This window comes from Podarcis bocagei (assembly GCF_964188305.1).
Source record: "Podarcis bocagei genome assembly, chromosome: 15".
Lineage (NCBI taxonomy): Eukaryota > Metazoa > Chordata > Lepidosauria > Squamata > Lacertidae > Podarcis > Podarcis bocagei.
The window spans coordinates 35,303,859-35,326,248 of NC_138141.1; the positions used below are offsets into that span (position 1 = coordinate 35,303,859).

Sequence of the window (22,390 nt, forward strand, 5' to 3'; positions counted from 1 at the left end):
GGTTGCTAAGGACTTGGGAGTGCTGCGAGGAAGCCTGCACTGCTGTGCAGTCAGAGCAAAAGGGTTTGTTTACAGCGGGATTGTAGAACACGCTGCTGCTTTTGAAAGATGATCTTATGAGATGATTGAATGTCTTTGCCTTATTCCTTTCTTTCTGGCACCCAGCACTTTATTGTCCCAGAGCAAGGCTAGGGAAGCTGTGGCTCTCCAGCTGTGGTTGAACTCCCAACTCCCATCAGCCCCCAGCCAGCATGGTCAGTGGCAAGGGATGTTGGGAGTTTGAGTCCAAGCACAGCTGGAGCAATGCAGGATCCCTGCCTCATTTGAAAGCAACCGCTGAAACTTTTAGATAGATAGATAGATAGATTCTTTATTGTCATTACACTAGTGCAACATTGCACAAGTGCAACGAAATTGGATGCCATCCCTTAAAAACAACAAAAGCAAAACAACAACAACAATCAAACAAACCACCTTCCAACCACCCCCACCCCCACCCCCAAAAACTCCCAGATCTCACTATCGAGTTACAGCATTCAAAAAGGCCACAGCTCTTGGATAGAAACTGTTTTTCAGTCTATTTGTCCTTGACTTGATGTTTCTATACCTCCTGCCAGAAGGCAGTAGTGCAAACAGACTGTATCCCGGGTGAGATGGATCCTGCAGGATGTTGTTTGCTTTCCTAAGGCAACGGGAACCGTACAGTTCTTCCAAAGGTGGGAGAGGGTGACCAATAATCCTTTGGGCTGTGGTTATGACCTTCTGGAGCACCTTCCTCTCCCTAGCTGTACAACTGGAGAACCAAGCACAAATACAGTATGTAAGTATGCTCTCTATGGAGCCTCGGTAGAAGGACACCAGCAGTCTCTCACTCAGATTGTTCTTTTTTAAAAGTCTGAGGAAATAAATTCTCTGCTGGGCCTTCTTCACCAGAGCAGTGGTATTTGCGCTCCAAGTCATGCCCTGATCCATAGTCACTCCCCAAAACCTGAATTCCGCCACCCTCTCCACCCGTTCCCCGTTGATATACAAGGGCTGAATGTCCGCCTTTTTTTTCCTGTAATCCACGATGAAAAGTTTCATCGTATCCCTGGCTCCTTCCCTTCACAGATCTTAGCTCTCACTATGTACTGCACCCAAATAGAGAACATATTATATCGTGCCGTTGAACTTGGGCTTGTTGATTCTCCTGACAACCACGGTTTAGCAGTGTGTCAGAACCTGTGTAAACCATGGTTAGCCATAACTATGGTTTAGTGAAACCAGCCCACATCAAACCATTATTTTTGAAGGCGTCTTGTTTTAGCAGAACCAGAGTTAGGGATTCAGATACGATGCTGAAACTGCAGTTAATTGAAAAGGGAAGTGCAAAGTTCTGATCTCCTTGCAGCCGGGGCAGGAGGAGAGGAAATGTGTGAATGACATACATGTCAGGGTTGCCCATGCCTTCAGTGCTGATCTACATGGGGGTTCAAGCCTCCTTCCCTTCTATTCTGCCCCTCTCCTACCCTTGCACTCCCATAGTTTTTGATGGAGAGGAATGAGCCAAGGGTACGCCATTTGACCACCTCTTCAGTTTGAGAGAAACAGCTCCTTGGCCTGTGAGAGAGAAAGAGTGGTGTGCATTTGTTGTAGTAGTGGTTGTTGTTGTAAAGTGTACCTGGCTACTGCCCTCCTTCTCCCCTGCCTCACACGTTCAGCCCTCAAAGACGCCCCCTCCGGTCTGAGTATACTGCTACCTCGGGTTACAGACGCTTCAGGTTACAGACGCTGCTAACCCAGAAATAGTACCTTGGGTTAAGAACTTTGCTTCAGGATGAGAACAGAAATCGCATGGCAGTAGCAGCAGGAGGCCCCCATTAGCTAAAGTGGTACCTCAGTTTAAGAACAGTTTCAGGTTAAGAACGGACCTCCAAAACGAAGTAAGTTCTTAACCCGAGGAACCACTGTATATCTATATTGGCGAGAAAGAAGCGATCCAAACTATTGTTCAGGCATTTTAGGGATAAGCCATGGGCAATGAAAACCCGGAGTGCCTAGCATGCTCTGGTCCATTTAAATTTAGAACCTATTTAAATTGTTGCCTTCTGATAAGTGGCCACATGACGGCACTGCACTCAACATTTGGCTGCTAGGCGAGGCGATTTATCAAATCTGGCAGCTGTTGCTTCTGTCTCGGGAGCTCTTGAGCTGAGCTGCGGTACTGCCGGTTCAGTCATTAGCTGGAGATAGAATTCTAAAATGTGCTTCCCTGTATTGGGCATTGGTTAATAAGACACCACCATATTACCTCTGTGGCCAAGATCCTTCTAGAGCGAGGGCTGCATTTTCATCTGCGAGACATGCTTGCAGGGTTGTGGGTTTTTTGGGGGGGGGAGGGGGAGGCACATGGCAGTGGTTGGGAAGGACCAGATGCAAAAAGTGGGCAGAACAATTGGTGCGAATCTTAGCTTTTTATCCAGTAGGCCAGATTCTAACCATGTAAAAGTCAGCGGTTTGTGCACACAGTTCTCTCCTCCCCCATCCAAGGAAGAGACATCAGCACACTTCCAAGGACGCATCCCAACAAGGCGAAAGCCCTGCAGAAGGAGGGCACAGAAGTGGGTGAGTGGGAGGTGGGGTAGAGTCATAAAGTCTAGATAGAGAAGCTTCTCAGCCCTGATCTTCCCCATGTGTGTTTTAGAATGCTTACAGTGGAGCTCTGCTCACACAAAGAGCCTAAGCAACTTTAATTAGAAGCTTCCTTCTTTTGGCTTCTGTTCTTTTTATTGCTTCATGTTCAGTGTGACTTCCAGCATTATTTGTGACTTAACTGACTTCCATTCATGGTGGAGATCTTGATTTCCACTTGATATACTTTTTCTGGACTGGATGCTGCTGTTTATATAGTATGAAAAATACCTTAGAAAACGAGAAGGCATTTGTAAATAAAGCCTTTCCCTCCACACGGAACAGGAACTGACTAATGAAGGGAGTAATTCATCATTAAACGCCCCGTCATCCTGGAGGCATAAGCTGCAAAGAGGAATTTGCCAATTAATGTCACCATTGCCTTGAAGAAGCCCCAGGAGGAAGTGGGTGGTACCATTTTGGCTACATCAGCAATGGCAATCACCGCCTGGACATCAGGACCATAAGGAAGGAGGATTACTAGACACCTGGAGAAAAGTAGCAAGCTGGCATTAAGAGAAGGAGACAGAGGCAGAGTGAAACTTGCTTAGATTGGAAAACATTTCAGCAGAGATGTACCAGAAGACTGCAGAGGGCTCTCTTAGAGGCGTACAATTGCAGCGACACAGAGAAGTTCTTTTAAGTACAAATGTTCCGAAATCAACATTTCAGTTCCCCCCCAAAATCAGCAGTGCATCCCAATGGCTAACTCGCAATTCTGAATGGAGGAACTAAGCAAACAAAATCAGTCCCATTTTGCGTCTGACCAGGATCCAAGTCAGTTTCTACAACAGAGGGCGCAAGCACCACATCCCCCTCATGTCAATGGGCTATGCCCAAGAGAACGCATTCAAATTGCGCCCACTGGCTTCTACAGGGAAATGACTGTAATTCCCAAACAGGGAAGAGCAATAGCTCGGGAGGAGAGCAGTTGCGTTGCATGCACAAGGTGCCAGGTTCAATCCCTGCCATCTCCAGGAAGGGCTGAGAGGGTGCCTCTGTCTGAAACCCTGGAGAGCGGCTGCCAGTCAGCTAGAGAAATCAATGGCCTGACTATAAAAAGCAGCTTCTTATGTTGCCCCACCCTCACATCTCTGCTCCAACCTGCTTAAAATGAGATAATGCACAGCAGTTTGGGTCTTCCACAAACCTTTGAATTGGATTGATAAAATTTGCACTGGAAAAAATCTCTGTTTGCCTTGGGCAATTTTCTGATACTTTAGGGCACGGCTCCCATCATCCCTGACAATTGGCTATCCCCAGCAGGGCTGATGAGAGTTGGAGTCCATAACAACTGGCGGGTGCCAGCAGCTGGCATCCATTGGCTGTTGCTCATGAACTCATAACATGGAACATTTTCCACGGGGGAAAAAGCACCAAGCCCTGGAAAAAAAATCCACCCCAACGTCATTGAAAACACCTATAAAAAAATTATCCTGCAATGTTTTGAGCAGCTACATTGCTTGTGGTTTTATTTCCCAGTCTTGCCTGCCGAGAAAGACTGGGAATATGCAACCCGATCAATCCACTGGGACTGGTTGGAAGTCAAGGAGCCCACCAGTAGGTGGTGCCAGAGCCAATGACAAACAGAGTGAACTCAGTCTAGTTTTGTCTTTCCTGCTGAATTCTACAAGGGGCAAACTGAGAGGGAGGAGGAAGCTGATGGGGGCAATGCCACCCCCTGGACCAGCTCTTCATCCAGGAAGGCAGGCAGGTGGGGCTGGCTGAAGGCAGAGGTTGGTGGGGCAGTGCCCCATTTGCCCATATGGACACAGCCTCCATTGAGAGGACGCTGTGCCAGCTGAGTCCAGCATTGCCTGGCATCAACTTTCCAGGGTCTCAGGCCTTTCCCATTGCCTTTTTATTGGGAGATATTGTGGCTTGGCCACTGGGAACTTGTGGCTCTTCCACTGAAGTCCTTTTCCCGGCGAAAAAAAATTCCCTGCCAAACAGCACAGCGATGGCCACTCGTTTTAGGTGGCTTCCGCAGAGCATCACACCAGTTCATGCATCTCTCCTGAGAGGTGTTCGCCATGCTAGCCAAACAGAGCAAACCAGAGCCAGTATTGCAACCAAGCAGAGAAAGCCTGTCGTCTTAATGCTCACTGCTGGCTTCTAGAAGCATCTGCTTGGCCACTATGGGGAAGCAGGGCTGTAGCTGTAGTGGTTTGAGCAACTGGGTTCAATCCCCAATGGCCTCTGGGTAGGGCTGGGAATGGCTCCGTGCCTGAAATCACGCAGAGCCCGGGTGTTGCTGGACTACAACCCCCATCATCCATGACCACTGGTCCTGATAGCTGGGGATGATGGGAGCTGTAGTCCAACAGCAACCCAAGATTGAGAAACGCTGGTGCTGACGATACAGAGCTAAAATGGAGCCATCTGCTTTCTGTTTCTAAACAAAATGCTGGAATAGATGGTCTGAGACAGGATGGCTCCCTTTTTGTCCTCATAGCATGATGACGCTTCCTTGTAACAATTGACCCTCTTGGCCTGACACACTTAATGTTGTTCACAGAAAAGGTGACAAGAGTCCAAAATTGTATTTTATTTCCCCTTCTCACTGTTCTTCCGCAAATGTGTGCTACACTTTTGCTCTTCCCATCCTCACAAATGTGCTCCATCCCAGTTCCTCCCTCAGTTGAAGTACACAGTCTCTTTTATTTCAAACCTCAGATAACGGTGTATTTCTGTCACACCGGCAAATGAAAATGAAAAAGGGGGAGAGGGTGGGTGGGTTGAAAGAGAAAACAGCAGAATTGGTACATTTTGAACTTCAGAAACCCTCCACAGTTTTTAAATCCCAAACATTTTTCCTTCTTGCTCCTCACCGTGCTCTGCCCCTTTGAAGATTTTATTTTCAAAATTGCTATTTTTAAAAAAGCTATCAGGAGTTATTTATGCCTCTCAAGCAGTCTTTTGTTTCTTATTTTCTTCACACGTGGCAACGGCTTCTTTTCCCAGGCTCTCTTTGGAGTAAAAAAACAAACAAACCACTTTCTCTCTCTCTCTCTCTCCTTGCTCCAAGAAAATACTGAGAAGAATTTTTGACAGAAAATGCACCCTTAGTCCCGCTCCAAAGGATTCCTAGTGCTTTTCAGCTTGACTCACTTGAAGTGCATTGATAACACCGTTGATATTTTCTTCTGGTACCTGTAGTGGGGGGAAGAAAGAACAACCACCCTTGAAAACCAGGACGCTACATTTTGATAGAAATTCAGACTTCTAGATATGATCAATTATAGGCCAACTGTCATAAATGCAACATTGCAGGGTGCCCAGAATAGATGGACAGAATGTTAAGGTGATATCTAGCATTAGCTTTGCTGAGTCAGGTTCACTTACTTGTTTCTAGTCCTTGGAACACGGCAAAATCAAGTTTAACAATACAGTGGTACCTTGGTTCTCAAACGCCTTGGTACTCAAACAACTTGGAACCCAAACACTGCAAACCTGGAAGTAAGTGTTCTGGTTTGTGAACTCTTTTTGGAAGCCGAACGTACTCCATTTTGAGTGTTACGCTTCCGATTTGAGTGTCACACTTCCGTTTTGAGTGTTACACTGAGGTCTGTTTTTGCTATTTATTTTGTGGTTTTGTTTTTGTGACTGTGTGGAACCCAGTTCAGCTACTGATTGATTGATTGTGTGACTGCAGTACATTGTTTGCTGCTTTCATTTTATGGATCAATGGTCTCATTAGATAGTAAAATTCATGTTAAATTGCTGTTGTTTTTAAAAGTCTGGAACGGATTAATCCATTTTGCATTACTTTCTATGGGAAAACATGCCTTGGTTTTGGAACGCTTTGGTTTTGGAACGGACTTCCAGAACGGATTAAGTTTGAGAACCAAGGTACCACGGTATTAAAGTAAAGCTGAACATGAATGACAACATGAACAAACACAGAACACTCAAGTTTGCTTGGGAAAGCACACCTTGCCCCCTTGGGGAAAAAAGATGCCCATTTCGAAATGACTAAAAAGAAAGAAAATGCAAGTTACACACATCTGAATTAAAATAAACCTAACATTCTGATTCTCCCTGGGGAAACACAGCAATCTCTCTTAAGAACTTTCTTCTTTTGTCAATCACTGCCGAAAGAGAATGTGCAGTTCTCGTACGTATCCCCATCCACCCTAAAACCGTGTCCCAGATATTGCTCTCTCAAATCACAATCAAGAGTAGACCCATCCAAATCAGTCCAGCCACTTCAATGGCTTCTTTGGGTTATCACCCATAATTTTTAATTAATAATGGGTACAATCCTATAGGTCCCCGAGAGGACATCTTAAGGGCCTTAGGACATGGCAGAGAAGCACTTTTTAAAAAGCTTTCCCTTGGCTGCTGCCAGAAAAAGCCCCGCCAAGGCGGATATCCAACTGGTGGTGTTCTGCGAGTGGCAAGGTGTTGGGTGTGTTGCAGAATCACAGAATTGTAGGGATGAACCACTTTCAACCTTGGGGGTGTTCAATAACTGAATGCTCCTCCATATAAAAACAAACAACGCCCCCCAAACAACAACAATAACAGCACTCTAACAAGGCCCTGCATGCAGAAATACAGAGTGCCAAGGACAAAAGGAAGCAGACTTTTGTCCATCCATCTTAGTATTGCTTACACGGACTGGCAGCATCTATGTAGAGTTTCAGAGGACCTCCCCAGTCCTCTCTATAAATCCCAGGAACTCAGCTTGGGACTATACATTCAAAGCAAGCACTTTGCCACTGAGATCTATGGCTGGATGTTACTCTATTTTTCTCCCTGAGCAGCTAGTTTTCTAGGTGCAAGAAATACTTTTTGGACCCTGATGTCAGGCACACCCCCTCCCCGCCACCTCCAAAGTGGCACAGCCCAGACACAGGCTTATCACCCCAGTGTGAAATAAGCCCATGTGTGTTAGCTTTAGGAAGGCTCTTATGGGCTTATCTTATCAGCGTGGTTAATGTTTAAGGAAATAAACCAAGTGGATCTAACCATTTGACCTTCGCTATCTGAGATGGTGTTGACTTTTTTTCTTTTTTAAAAAACAGAGTACACATTGGAGTTTCCAGGCTAGAAAAGAGGCCGGTGCCAAAAAATATATAAACAAAACAAAAAAATCTGACCAGAGGAGGAGAAAAGCTGGGATTTGCTGCCTGAGCTTTTAATGGGTTAGAAGGTCAGGGCTCTTTCCGAAAGAGGCTTAATGTAGGAAAGGTAATGGGCAGCATCATGGGGATTGTTATTTGGGGGGGGGGCAGTGAGGGGAGAGACTCTTAAACACAGCATGGCACACACATTAAAACACATTAAAACAAAAGACCCTAACAGCATCACTAGTCTGCTGCCAAAGCCGGCCTAAGATATTTTATCGCTGGTGGGTGGGATGTCCAAAATGGACCTTCTCTTCACCACAGGGAAGAGCTTCAGCTCAACGGCAGAAGGTTTGCTTTGCATGAGGAAATAAGGAGCCAAGTTCAATCCCTGTATAAGGGCAGGTTTTTGTTTATTACACCTGGTGTCTGCAGGTGAAGCTGGGAGATTCCCTACCTGAAACCCTAGAGAGCCACTGCCAGCCAGGGTATTATTATTATTATTATTATTATTATTATTATTATTATTATTAAATTTACATACCACCCTTTATCAAAAGACCCCAGGATGGTGTAGATCATTAAGAACAAATTCAAGGAACGTGATAATAAAAACATAATCTGAAGCATAATAAAAAACAGCAAATAAAATAATAATAACAATAGCAACAATATTAATAATAGCCCCACATAAAGGCCATAGATTATTTAATGGCCAAAGGCCTGGGTAAATCTTTAGGTGACAAGCGAAACTTTCCTCTTTTCCTAAGGCTTTTGGCTACTTAAACAATCTATGGCCTTTTAAACTGCAGGGAGGGTTATTTGTTGCTATGTGATTATTGGATGAAGGGCAGTATAGAAATTTTAACAACAACAACAACAACAACAACAACAATAATAATAATAATAATACAATGCCCTAGTAAAGCTTGCCTGAGCAGCCTCTGCTAATCCCTCTCGATGGACCAATGGTCTTGGTTTAACAGACGCATCCTGGGACTTACCAGTGCATGATCAAACTTAAACGTACTGATGTAATAGGCTGGGATGTCAGCTGCTGCCAACGGTTCAGAAATCTGTGCCACAATTCCACATTCATCTGGGGGAAAGAGGAGGAGAAAACAACAGCTCATTACAAACTCCTGTGTTAGCCGAGGAAAGATGCAATGGGGCCACAGACATTCCTGCTTTGGGAACCAGGATTAGATTACTATAATCTTCTTTCCGCAGGGCTACCCAGGGTGACTAGTCTGGAAAGCTTGAACTTGTTCCCAACACAGAGGAGCAGAGGCGCCAGCTTCTCTACAGAGGAATTGAGGGGGCTCGGAGTGAAGTTGCGCAATGTCCTGATGTCACGCATGTGACGTTGTGAGGAGCCAGACAACCTCTGATCATTGAGGGTGTCTGGCTCCCTCAAAAAATACATGGGGAGGGGGGGGTGCAAAACTGCCTTGGTCCAGGGCCAGATTTAGGTTTGATGAGGCCCTAAGCTACTGAACGTAATGGGGCCCTTTATATGTCCAGCTGTCCTTTGTCAACAACAAATTGTCACTTTTTTTGTTTGTTGAATATATGCTATATGGTAATTTATGGACCTAATAGGTATCTAAAGCCATTTGCACCCAACAAAATATGTATTTTTTCAAAGTAATGGTTGAACTGAAATACAATTAAGTATATTAATAGTGAAATAATTATTAAGCTCTAACCTAAAATGATTGGGGCCCATTACTTATATCGCAGGAGCCTACACAACACAAAACACTGTTGCTGTATGTAGGTTTTATTTTATTTGTTTTTTATCTTATACAGTGGTACCTCGGGTTAAGAACTTAATTCGTTCTGGAGGTCCGTTCTTAACCTGAAACTGTTCTTAACCTGAGGTACCACTTTAGCTAATGGGGCCTCCCACTGCCGTGCAATTTTTGTTCTCATCTTGAAGCAAAGTTCTTAACCAGAGGTACTATTCTGGGTTAGCGGAGTCTGTAACCTGAAGCGTCTGTAACCTGAAGCATCTGTAACCTGAGGTACCACTGTATTTTGAAAATGTACATCCAGGTTTTTTTCCCTTTTAATTTTTTTGGGGGGCCCTAAGAGAGTGGGACCCTAAGCTATAGCTTGTTCAGCTTATATGTAAATCTGGCACTGCCTTGGCCCCTAGGAGTTGGCGCCTATGCCGAAGAGGGCGCCCTGTTGGCTCCTGCAGTCACAGGTCCTTCGGTGAAGCGAGCGTCAGGAATGAGTTTATCTGAGAAACAGGCTTTGAGAAGATCCTCTGTTTACTGCAGGGATTTGTTTGCTCTCTGCTCTTGGCATTTCCTGTTGCGCAGAGCCATCTGCGAAACCGTGAAGTGCATAATCTTTATGGCGAGGATCATGAGAGGGGAGGCCAGGGGGTATACAGCCTGCTGACTTGCTGAGGTGGGAAGGAGGGGGAAACGGAATGGAGTACCATGGCTGGGCTGGAAACAATGGAGTATCGTGGGAAAGGGCATTGTGTTGCTCGTCCCCCTGGTAATGCTCCATACCGCTTGGATGAATGGGACTTCCCATGTTGAGGGAGAGGTGCCCCATATCCCAATGAGCAGAAGAGAAGGATTGCAGCCCTATTCCTGCCTTACTCTGTATACTCCATGTTCCCTGATGGATATATGGACAGGGAAACGACAGGCAAATCCATTAGCTTCTCAGTAAATCCCACCTCAGCAAGTCAGCAGCCAGCCTCTAAGGCACAACCTACCGAATCCAAGAGGCTGCCCTCCAATCCGGACCATCTTCCAGAGTTCTCCCGATGCACTTGTAAACAACAAATTATTAGGAAACCTTTTAAAAAGAGAGAGAACAGGAAAATAAGGTTTTAGTCCGTCCTGCTGTATTAGAAAGAACTCGAGAAACCCAGCACCCATTTATGCACCCAGGGAGGCCTATGGCATCTTTGATGCAAGATTTTTAGATTTAGGGTTGTTGCCAGCTAAAGTTTACTATGTGCACCACCTTGAACTCCTCAAAGAAAAAGGTGGCCTAGGAATGCAATCAAGCCATCTACCAACCAAAAAACTGTTTTGCACCCCTGCCTCCTTTAAGAGGAAGGGCGGGGTATAAATTTAATAAATAAACATATACCGTATTTTTCGCTCTTTAGGACGTACCTTGTTTTAGAGGGGGAAAACAAGAAAAAAAATATCTCTCCCTCTCTGCTCAGCGCCCCTGCAGTGAAGCGGCAGGAGAAACGGAGCCCCTTCCATTTCTCCTCCCGCTTTGCTGAAGGGGTGCTGCGCAGAGAGGGAAAGCTGCGCAAGGCCTCTCCAGCGAAGCAAAGTCAGGAGAGCAAGAGGGATCGGTGCGCACCGACCCCTCTCGCTCTCCAGGCTTCAGCAAAAGCAACGCGAAGCCTCCGGAGCGAAGTGGGAGCACTCCCACTGCACTTCGGAGGCTTCGCGTTGCTATCGCTGAAGCCATGGAGCCTGCATTCGTTCCATAAGACGCACACACATTCCCCCTTAATTTTTGGAGGGGGAAAAGTGCATCTTATAGAGCGAAAAATACAGTAACTAATGCAATGACACTCAAAGTGGCTTGCAAGACATGGCCAATATAAAATTCTAAAGCCACATATATTCCGGAGTAAAAGATCCCACCTGCTGCTCTTTCTTCTGTTCCCCAGAAGAATTTGAACCCAGAACCCGCAAAAGACCACCCCAAAGTGCTGTTTTCCCTGGAATGTTCCTGAAGCCATCTCCTCTCCCAGGAACCCATCCCTCGCGTCCACCCTTGGTGTAACTCCCTTGCACCATTCTGGCTTGCTTTTTGACAATGGCTTCCATGTTCTGGGATGGGTATATGAAGCTTGTATGTATTCCGGGGCTCTTTTAAGTTACTTCAGGAGCCAGCTGGATTTTTGGCATTCATGTGGGCGCTGTGTATTTGCATGGGGGCACATGCGAGGTCTCCTAATAAATGCTCAAGGCCCAGTGAATAGGATTTATGAAGCCGGTTCTCACCTTTTCTGCGTCTGTACATCCATCACCAAAGAAATGTAACCCTCAATGAGGGAGAATGAGAAAAAGCGAATGTGTCCAGAGTCTTCATTGCCCACCATAAAATCTTTTACTCTGTGGAGGAAGGGAGAACCAAATTTGGGAACAATTTATATGCTGCTTGATTCTGCCCAAAGCAGTTTACAAAAAGAATAAAGTGTCAAATTTAATACAGTTAAAAACAACTATAAACAAAACTGAAATCAACGACAAGCTAAAAGCCAGATTAAAACGCATGCCATCATTCTACATACCTTGCCTAAACAAAAATATTTTTTTTGCTGGTGGCAGGAAGAATACAGAGGCAGGGAGCTCCAAAGTGCAGCCTAAAAGATCAATAGCTGTGGAACAGGTATCATGTGGCACCCCTTCTTTCAAGAAGCTTCTGGCAGAGTTCCTGGCAATCCCAGGGCGTCATGAAGGGAAATTGTCTCAAGTGGGTTAAGTCCAAAGGCATTTCTTGTAAGGTTTAAGGAAACTTCCTTCTCCCTTGTGCCCCCACCCCAATTCCCTGGTTTGAACTTACCCATTGGAGTAAAACATGACATCCATAAGGAGTGTAGCAACCGAAGGGAGGGTATCTGGGTCCAGGCTGGTGACACAGAACATGTTACTTGGGCTGGAAAGTGGGTGGATGACAGGCCTCTGAACTGAAAGAGAGGAAGAGACACACAGATGTAAAAGACAGAGGGCTCCGTCCTGCAGGAATGATAAGAAGTTATTTCTGCTGCGGCAGCTTGCGCTCGTTGGGACTGGTAGGGCTGGAGGCAGGGAGCCTAGCGCATCAGTAGAAACTCAACATGCAATAGATGGCGCAGTTCTTCACACAACAGAGTTACCAGCAACCTGCTGAGGCATTCTCTTCTGCAACCACGTTCTGCTGCAGCAAAACATTGGGAACAAGGGTACTGCTTCACCGTAGCATGATGTTGGATGGCGCCCCCCCCAAAGGAAATTGGCATACACCATTAAAAGGGGTCTTGGTTTGCAATGGACTGTGACCAGAAAGAGAACACTGATCCCCGTAAAACTGGGGACAGGTGGCAAACTGGAGGGGAACCATACCCAGTTTCGGTTTCATAAATCCGTTTGTTATCCCGAGGCTGTCGGCTGCCACCGCCTCCCCGTTCACGACCCTGAGGATGGTGAATTCAGAAGCCAGCGTGTGCGTCACAAAGGGCAGGTCCCGCTCACGTATCTGAGAAGAAGAAGAAGAAGAAGAAGAAGAAGAAGAAGAAGAAGAAGAAGAAGAAGAGGAGGAGGAGGAAGAAGAAATCGGCTCATGAGAAAAACAAAGACACTGTTGCTATTATTTTAATTCATTGCCTGCCCTTCACTCTAAGCTCCTAGGCTGGGGTTACTGTGGGACAATCCGCCTCATATAAGCAACATGCTTAAGTCTAATTCATGCATGAAGCCCCTCACCAGGAGTGCCAGCTTGGCCTTGCGACTGTGGGTGCCCAGGGCTGTGGGTGCCATGCAGGACGCATGGCCCTGGCACCAAAATCTGTGGGTGCCCAGCCCCCTCATGGGGAATTTTGTGGGTGCTCGAGGCCCCAAGGAGTCGGCACTTATGGCCCGTATCAAACAGGACCACGGACAGAGATTGGTTGGATGGGAGTAAGGGCATGAGTGTTTTTGCCGGGCTGACCCAATACGTTTTGATACCTGAGGTGAACCACAGAATGGTACGCCTCCCTCTCAGGGGGGAGAGATCAGGAACAAGGGGAATAAAGATCTACACCGGAGTCTGCTGCTCTGCGGATCTTGCTGCCTGAGGCAGTTGCCTCCCCTTGCCTTATGGGTGTGCCAGCCAGGTATGTATGCATATGTCTTTGTGTCCCCTGTCTGGGAAGAGTGGTGCATGATCTAGTTATCTCCCGCTTGGACTACTGCAATGTGCTCTACTTGGGGCTACCTTTGAAGGTGACCTGGAAACTGCAATTAATCCAGAATGCGGAGGCTAGACTGGTGACTGGGAGTCGCCACCGGGATAACACCGGTCCTGAGAGATCTGCATGGGCTCCCAGTACGTTTCTGAGCACAATTCAAAGTGCTGGTGTTGACCTTTAAAGCCCTAAATGGCCTCGGCCCAGTATACCTGAAGGAGCGTCTCCACCCCCATCGTTCTGCCCAGACACTGAGGTCCAGCGCCGAGGGCCTTCTGGCGGTTCCCTCATTGCGAGAAGTGAGGTTACAGGGAACCAGACAGAGGGCCTTCTTGGTAGTGGTGCCCGCCCTGTGGAACGCCCTCCCTTCAGATGTCAAGGAAATAAGCAGCTATCTTATTTTTAAAAGACATCTGAAGGCAGCCCTGTTTAGGGAAGTTTTTAATATTTAATGCTGTATTGTTTTTAACACTCGATTGGGAGCCTCCCAGAGTGGCTGGGGAAACTCAGCCAGATGGGTAGGGTATAAATAATAAATTATTATTATTATTATTATTATTATTATTATTATTATTATTGGAAGACACTGGAGCTCCAATCTTCCTGGCTCCTAGACAGGCCCTGATCCAGGCAGGTGCTTCCATAAGCTTCCCCACTCACGCACAGTTAGCAGGATACTTCCCTGGTTCATTGTCTACTCTGCTCCTAGGAACCCCCATACCCCCACTACACTTTTCTTAACATCCAGAGCACAAAAGCTTCCTCAGACCATTGTGCATTTGTAGTCGTCCTAAAGACGAAAAAAGAAGGTATTCCCTGGTGTGGAATACTTCTTAAGGACCCAAAGAGCTTCCTTTCCTTTCCCCCATTTTTGTTTTGAAAAACAACTGGTTATCAGTGGTTCAAAAGCAGCTGAAGTGCAAAGCTGCAACATTTCTGACGCCTCAGCACTCTCACACATGATTTTACAGGCATGTGCCAAGAGGGGTCCAGCCGCCTACTAAGGACAGACAGAAGTTCAAAAAACTCTGGGATGCTATGTGCTGCAGGAAGGACAAGGGAGAGAGCTTGCACTAAACAAGGTACCCCCAAAGGCAACACACAGGGACCACAGGATGAGGGCTATCACTGATTAGGGGCAGAGCGAGAGCCCCGTTTTCTGAGTAAAGTGCAAGCTAGAGTAATTGGGTGTGCAGGACTGACGTTGTGCCACAGTCAAATCCAGAGGCTTCCCACTGCCAACCAATACATGCTAGAAACCGCTGCAGTAAGTGCCACTTCTGACACCATGTTGCATGTCGGTTACCTGTTATCAAAATTTTAAAAATTCAGAAGTCAAGCAGAGGGTAAATAGGAAATAATTGGGGATCATTCCCTTAAAGTCATAGTCTCAGGGGAGGCCACCCATCTGATTCCTATCAGGTCTTCTGTAGATGGAGCATGACTTCTGTCATTTATCTGCTCACATTGTGTTTCCTTACCAGGATGAAGTCTGTCTGATAAGTAGAGAGCATGAATACTGAGATGTTCTGATCAGCCAACGGAGCTATAACTGATTTGGCAATCTTGGTCACGCCGATGGGCTGGGAGCTGGAGAAACTGCCTCCTCCGGAAACCACGTTGAGCGCCAACCACGTCGCATCCGCCACACTCAGGTGTTCTGAGGAAGGGAGCTCTGAGTGTTGAGAGGGGAAAAAAACCCACAACAATTACCTTCATTGGTTCATCGGTGAATATTAATTCAGCTGAGAGCTAAGAAGGGAGTTCTGAAGTGTGATTGATCTTACATTTGTTCTGGAACGTTCCATACCTGTCAAAGAACATGGTGCCTATTTGTCCCTTGCACAGCAAGCACTTCTTGATAATGTTCTGAGAGTCTGTTTATTCTGGCAAATTCAGACAAATATGAATGACATGAAAGCAGTTTACTGTGAAACTATTTCGAAGGCAGCAGCTGTGTTCCTCTGGCATTTATTTATTTTATTATATACATTATACTTCTATACTGTCCATCATCTGAGGATCGCAGGGTGGTTTACAATATAAAAACACAAAAATATATAACACAATGTTATAAGAAAAATACTGCTCCCTTTCCCTTAGGAGAGTCAAAATGGCTTCAGGGTTGTTCTCCTGCACTATTTCAGACACGTGGTTTATATACTTATGTATGTGTTTGCCTTGTACATTTATGAACATTTATTTTATAAATATAAGACCTTAGAATTCCTATAATAACAATAAGAAACAAAACAACACCCACAGTTTAAAAAGCCATAGGTTGTTTAGTTAGCCAATAGCCGGGGAGAAGAGGGATGCTTTTGCCTGGTGCCTAAAGCTATAGAATCGTAGAGTTGTTAGGGACCCCAAGGGTCATCTAGTCTGACCCCGCTGCAATGCAGGAATCTCAGCTAAAGCATCCATGGCAGATGGCCATCAAACCTCTGCTTAAAGACCTTCAAGGAAGGGGAGCCCACAACCTCCCCAGGGTGCCAACCTAACAAAGGCTCCAGGCAAGCCTTCCTGGGGAGAGCATTCCACGAACTGGGAGCCACCACTGAAAAGGCCCATCTTTATCTTGCCCCCTCCAGATCTCTTGTGGAGGAGGCTCGTGAAGAACATTTTGTGACTCTAAGACTATTAAATAAAAATAAACAACCAACCAGCATGCTTTCTTCAGCTCATTCTTCCTCACATGCCCCCACCCAACTATCGCCTGTGAATGAGAATGATCTGATTTTTTGCTCTTCCCTTGATGCAGAAGACCCCACAGAGGGCTGACTCGAGGGGTTCAACAAGGCACTGTGGGATGCCCCTGTGTTTCTTTGTTACTCTAAGAAAACAGGTTATGTGCTTTTGCATAGTGGTAGAGTCCTTGCGTTGTTTAAAGAAAGAATCCTGACCTTTTCGGAAATTCAAATGCTTTCGCCTCCACTCCCAATATTCTCGCTTGCACATTTTCTAGCTGAAACAATTGCAATGCCAAAAATATTTGCTTTCACGTTCCTGCTAATTGATGCCAAAGCCAACACAGTGAAGCTTGTTTCTCAGAATTCATCCAATAAATACCCCAGTCTACCTTCTGCCAACCACTGGTGGAAAACATCTTGCAACACATACGGATTTCTGAGTAGTATTTTTGCTTTCACCCAAAGACTGCGAGGACTCAAAGCTCCTTTTCTCAGGCAAACAAAATGGTTTTGAGCCGCAGCACTCAAGAATAGATAGTGAAACAGAGGCACATGGGATGCTTTCTTTGCCCCCATGATACCCCCCCAAGTTTGTAAAATGCCAAAACAAACTCCAAACTCTCCTGTACGCTTCATCTGTCCTGAGCGTACAAAAGGCCAAACAAAACCCAGAAGAATGCAGATAATGTCAACCTCACCTTACAGCCTTAAACTTCAAAATGCAATTGCGCCCTCAAAATTGCATGCATACAATTGCAAAATGCACCTCTCTCTCTCTCTCTGGTTCCACTTACCCTTGATCCCCACTGCCTTCCACCCCACAGTCACAATGGGCTGCACAGAGTACTCAAAATGACAGGTACGTTTCCGAGCACAATTCAAAGTGTTGGTGCTGATCTTTAAAGCCCAAAATGGCCTCGGCCCTGAAGGAGCGTCTCCACCTCCATCATTCAGCCCAGGCACTGAGATCCCGCGCCGAGGGCCTTCTGGTGGTTCCCTCCCTGTGAGAAGTGAAGTTACAGGGAACCAGGCAGAGGGCCTTCTTGGTAGTGGCGCCCACCCTGTGGAACGCCCTCCCGTCAGATGTCAAGGAAATAAACAACTATCTGATGTTTAGAAGACATCTGAAGGCAGCCCTGTTTAGGGAAGTTTTTTATTACTGATGTTTTAATGTATTTTTAATCCTTTGTTGGAAGCCGCCCAGAGTGGCTGGGGAGGCCCAGTCAGATGGGTGGAGTATAAATAATAAATTATTACAGTATTATTATGACTACTGATGACTGATATTTCTTACCCTGGAGCACAGTTGGATGCTGTTATCATAGGGGTGGGGATGAGAAAAGATGCAGTGAATTAAATATTACCACTCCCCCCCCCCCCCGGGCAGGGAGTGAGGATAGTCCAGGTCTACCCTGGACCTTAGAAGTTGGGGTTCATGCTCTCCTCACCAGAGGAAGAGGCTAAAAAAATATGAGTTGAATGGAGGGTCTGGCTGGTGGTAAAGATGCTAACCTATCAAAGCAACCCTTGCATTGACAACACAGGCTTGGTCATTTGCTGGAATTCCTACATTCTGCAATGAACAACTGGGTGTTGGCCTCCCACAAGAGAGATGGAATTGTCGCCTGATTTTGCAGTTTGCCGGTGACTCCTGCTGTTCTGTCCCAGAATCCTGACACTTACAATCTAAGCAAGATGCCGGAACAAAAAGGAAAAGAGAGAGAAGCAGTCTCCAATTATTTTGGGCCGCTCGGCTTGCCCTGTCAACTCTCGCATCTTCTCCGTAAGTGGTTGGGAGAGAGGTGGTGCGTTGGAAAGGGAGATCACACCTGATGCTGTGAAGGTTGACACCAGTGGCCACCCATCCCGAAACACTGCAATAGAAACACCTTTAATAACACATTTCTGCAATAGTTCCAGCCGCTCTGGTTTCACAAACAGCCACATGAGGATGTGGCTGATGGAAGCGGTTTGTAAAATAAGTATGTGGTAACTCAGACAAGGAAAAACTGCATTCTGTACACATGCCTCATCTATCTATCTACCATCCATCCATCTATCTATCTATCTATCTATCTATCTATCTATCTATCTATCTATCTATCTATCTATCTATCTCTATCTATCTATCTATCTATCTATCTATATCTATCTATCTATCTATCTATCTATCTATCTATCTATCTATCTATCTATCTATCTATCTATCTATCATCTTCATCTGCACCTTTCATTTAAATTCTGGGAATTGTAGTTCCATGAAGGGAATTAAAGGTCTCCTAACACCTCTCAGATGGGACATGGGTGGCGCTGTGGGTTAAACCACAGAGCCTAGGGCTTGCTGATCAGAAGGTCGGCGGTTCGAATCCCCGCAACAGGGTGAGCTCCCATTGCTCGGTCCCTGCTCCTGCCCACCTAGCAGTTTGAAAGCACGTCAAAGTGCAAGTAGATAAATAGGTACCACTCCGACGGGAAGGTAAATGGTGTTTCTGTGTGCTGCTCTGGTTCACCAGAAGCAGCTTAGTCATGCTGGCCACATGACCCGGAAGCTGTACGCCGGCTCCCTCGGCCAATAAAGCGAGATGAGCGCCACAACTCCACAGTCATCCACGACTGGACCTAATGGTCAGGGGTCCCTTTACCTTTTTAACACCTCTCAGCACCTCTAACCAGTGCTTTTTTCTGGGGGGACACAGGGGTATGCATACCCCTAAACATTTTTGTGAATCTTTGTACTTTTGTCCATTTACTGCATTTATTTCCGCCGATTTGAACTATAAAATGGTATTTTCCTGAGTCAAAATGAGAGTACCCCTAAACATTTATATGGAAAAAAAGTATTGCCTTTAACAAACTTCAGTTCCCAGGATTCTTTGGAGGAAAGCCATGGGCTCCCTAAAATGGCACGATACTGATTTAAATGTACACAGCAGAGGGGGTCCAAGGGTGATTTAAAGTTCCAACCCCCACCAAGCTCTTTAGTTGACCCTCGAGCCACCATCTCTCTCAGCCATGCCAACCTGGCAGGGCTGTTGTACAAATGAACTGGGAAAGAGAAAACTACCATGATTCTCTTCAGAGAAACACAAAACAATATACATTTACATGCATAAACACAAGTTTCTGACAGCACCTTTCCTTGGAAAATGGGATTTGCAAAAAACCCGGTGTAAATAAACAGCACCAGTTTCCCCCTCTCTTCCTCCTTCCATGGAAGTAAGGTCAAAGATACAAAATTACTTTCCATGAATTTATAATAATATCTTTTCTTTTTCTTTCCTCCTCCTTTTTGTTATTTCCCCTTTTCATTTTTATTTAGACTAATCTGTTTTCCATTGCAGGCTCCTCTTCCACACAGGGCTGCCTCCAGCCATCCTCCCCTTGGCTAGCTGATTTTAACCAGAAGAGAATTAACCCTTAAGGTACACACAGGATGATCTCTGCTGCTGCACTTCCAACTCTTTGCATCCTGGAGGTCACAGGAGGTCCAGATCCTGGGTGTGAACAACTCCTTGCCCCTCCCCCCAGCCCTCCTGAATGCCTGGCCCGGGGACAGGATGCACAAAGATTTGCCAAAGTAGCCACAAAACCCGCCAAACAGGTCCTCGTGTCTCTATAATTAGGCCACGAGGAGGCAGGTCTCACGTTTGGCTTCAGCGTATCAAGAATGTGTTTACATCAAAATCTGAGCCCGCAGAAGCCAACAGGGCAGCTGGATGCCAGCCAGGTGCAAGCATTCTTTCCAAGCACAGATGCCGCTCCGCATTTCGAAGTCCTGCTAATCTGATAAGGTGCCCGGGGAATTATGTGGGTAAACAATGCCAAAATGGGCTGGTAAGAGAGAGCAAGAAAAGGTGGAACACAGCTGGCTCCTAGGGAGGGAGAAAACTATCAGGGTGTACGCTGTTCCCTTGTGCCAGATACATACAGTGGTAAAGGTAAAGGGACCCCTGACCATTAGGTCCAGTCGTGGCCGACTCTGGGGTTGCGGCGCTCATCTCTCTTTCTTGGCCAAGGGAGCTGGCGTACAGGGAGCTGGTCATGTGGCCAGCAGGACTAAGCTGATTCTGGCGAACCAGAGCAGCGCACGGAGATGCCGTTTACCTTCCCACCAGAGAGGTACCTATTTATCTACTTGCACTTTGAAATGCTTTCGAACTGCTAGGTTGGCAGGAGCAGGGCAGGGACCGAACAACGGGAGCTCACCCCATCGTGGGGATTTGAACCGCCAACCTTCCGATCGGCAAGTCCTAGGCTCTGTGGTTTAACCCACAGCGCCACCCGTGTCCCACATACAGTGGTACCTTGGGTTAAGTACTTAATTCGTTCCAGAGGTCTGTACTTAACCTGAAACTGTTCTTAACCCGAAGCCCCACTTTAGCTAATGGGGCCTCCTGCTGCTGCCGCACCACCGCCACACAATTTCTGTTCATAGAATCATAGAGTTGGAAGAGACCACAAGGGCCATCGAGTCCAACCCCCTGCCAAGCAGGAAACACCATCAGAGCACTCCTGACATATGGTTGTCAAGCCACTGCTTAAAGACCTCCAAAGGAGGAGACTCCACCACACTCCTTGGCAGCAAATTCCACTGTCAAACAGCTCTTACTGTCAGGAAGTTCTTCCTCATGTTTAGGTGGAATCTTCTTTCTTGTAGTTTGGATCCATTGCTCCGTGTCCGCTTCCGTTCTCATCCTGAAGCAAAGTTCCGAAGTAGTACCTTGGGTTGAGAACTTTGCCCCAGGATGAGAACGGAAATTGCATGCCGGCAGCGTAGCAGCAGTGGGAGGCCCCATTAGCGAAAGCACGCCTCAGGTTAAGAACAATTTCGGGTTAAGAATGGACCTCCAGAACGAATTAAGTTTGTAACCTGAGGTACCACTGTATACTGTATTTGTCTTCTTCAATCTGTTGCCCTCCAGGTCTTTCAAACAACAAGTTCCATCAGGCTGAGGATGACAGGAATTTTTAGACCAAAAGATCTGGGCTGCACAAAATTGATATATAATATATTGGCCCTCTGCAAGACATAAACAGACACAAAGAGAGAAATTCATTTCCTCCTAGAAGTGGAATCATCTATTCATGCCTCACTGCATTAGAAGTTAAACCGGAGTATATTTTTAGTTGCCACTTGATTATGTAAGCTCCATTATATAACAAACTCTAGTTATGGGCATTCTGTTTGGCTCGCTTAAAGCATAGCAACGTTATGTCCAAACTGCTTTCCTTTGCTTTAGCCAAGAAAAATAAATTAAATGGGCCATACATTGAAATCCTGGCAAGGCTTTATTTTTATTTTTTTGAAGGACAGGCTGAGATCATTCTCATTTTTCTGGGGTGATGGTGTTGTTGTTGTTGTTGTTGCATATCTTCTACAAAACAAGTTATCTCTCACATGAGCACATGAAGTGGCTTGATATTTAGCCAGACTGCTGGGCTGATCTAACCCAGGGCTCCCAGGCTCTTACTGGCAGCCATTCCCTAGAGTCTGCGGCAAGACTTTGTTGAGCAAGCTGGCTTCGCTAGAGATGCCAGGGCCGAATCTGTGATGATGATGATGATGATGATGATGATGATGATGATGATGATAATAATAATAATAATAATAATAATAATAATAATAATTTATACCCCGCCCATCTGGCTGGGGGTATGGGGGTTCCTAGGAGCAGAGTAGACAATGAACCAGGGAAGTATCCTGCTAACTGTGCATGAGTGGGGAAGCTTATGGAAGCACATGCCTGGATCAGGGCCTGTCTAGGAGCCAGGAAGATTGGAGCTCCAGTGTCTTCCAACAACAACAACAACAACAACAACAACAACAAATTTATTATTTATACCCCGCCCATCTGGCTGAGTTTCCCCAGCCACTCTGGGCAGCTTCCAATCAAGTGTTAAAAACAATACAGCATTAAATATTAAAAACTTCCCTAAACAGGGCTGCCTTCAGATGTCTTTTAAAAAGAAGATAGCTGCTTATTTCCTTCACATCTGAAGGAAGGGTGTTCCACAGGGCGGGCGCCACTACT

At 46.0% G+C, this 22,390-nt stretch overlaps 1 protein-coding gene and 1 long non-coding RNA gene across 2 annotated transcripts in view; one reads left to right on the plus strand and one right to left on the minus strand.

The window, feature by feature from the left end:
- Positions 1-2,082: 2,082 nt before the first annotated feature.
- LOC308574942 lies at positions 2,083-2,952 on the plus strand. Its single transcript, XR_014002654.1, has 2 exons — positions 2,083-2,481; positions 2,536-2,952. It is a non-coding gene; the product is annotated as an uncharacterized lncRNA (long non-coding RNA).
- A 2,251-nt stretch (positions 2,953-5,203) lies between these two features.
- Positions 5,204-22,390, minus strand: part of CASTOR2 (cytosolic arginine sensor for mTORC1 subunit 2) — a 48,222-nt gene continuing 31,035 nt past the window's right edge. The window contains exons 3-9 of the mRNA XM_081173156.1: positions 15,150-15,343; positions 12,845-12,977; positions 12,306-12,429; positions 11,744-11,854; positions 10,483-10,565; positions 8,747-8,841; positions 5,204-5,823 (exon numbers count right to left, since the gene is read on the minus strand). Coding sequence (XP_081029282.1) covers positions 5,758-5,823; positions 8,747-8,841; positions 10,483-10,565; positions 11,744-11,854; positions 12,306-12,429; positions 12,845-12,977; positions 15,150-15,343 — 806 coding nt within the window. The 3' untranslated portion in view covers positions 5,204-5,757. The remainder of the gene's footprint in view (positions 5,824-8,746; positions 8,842-10,482; positions 10,566-11,743; positions 11,855-12,305; positions 12,430-12,844; positions 12,978-15,149; positions 15,344-22,390) is intronic.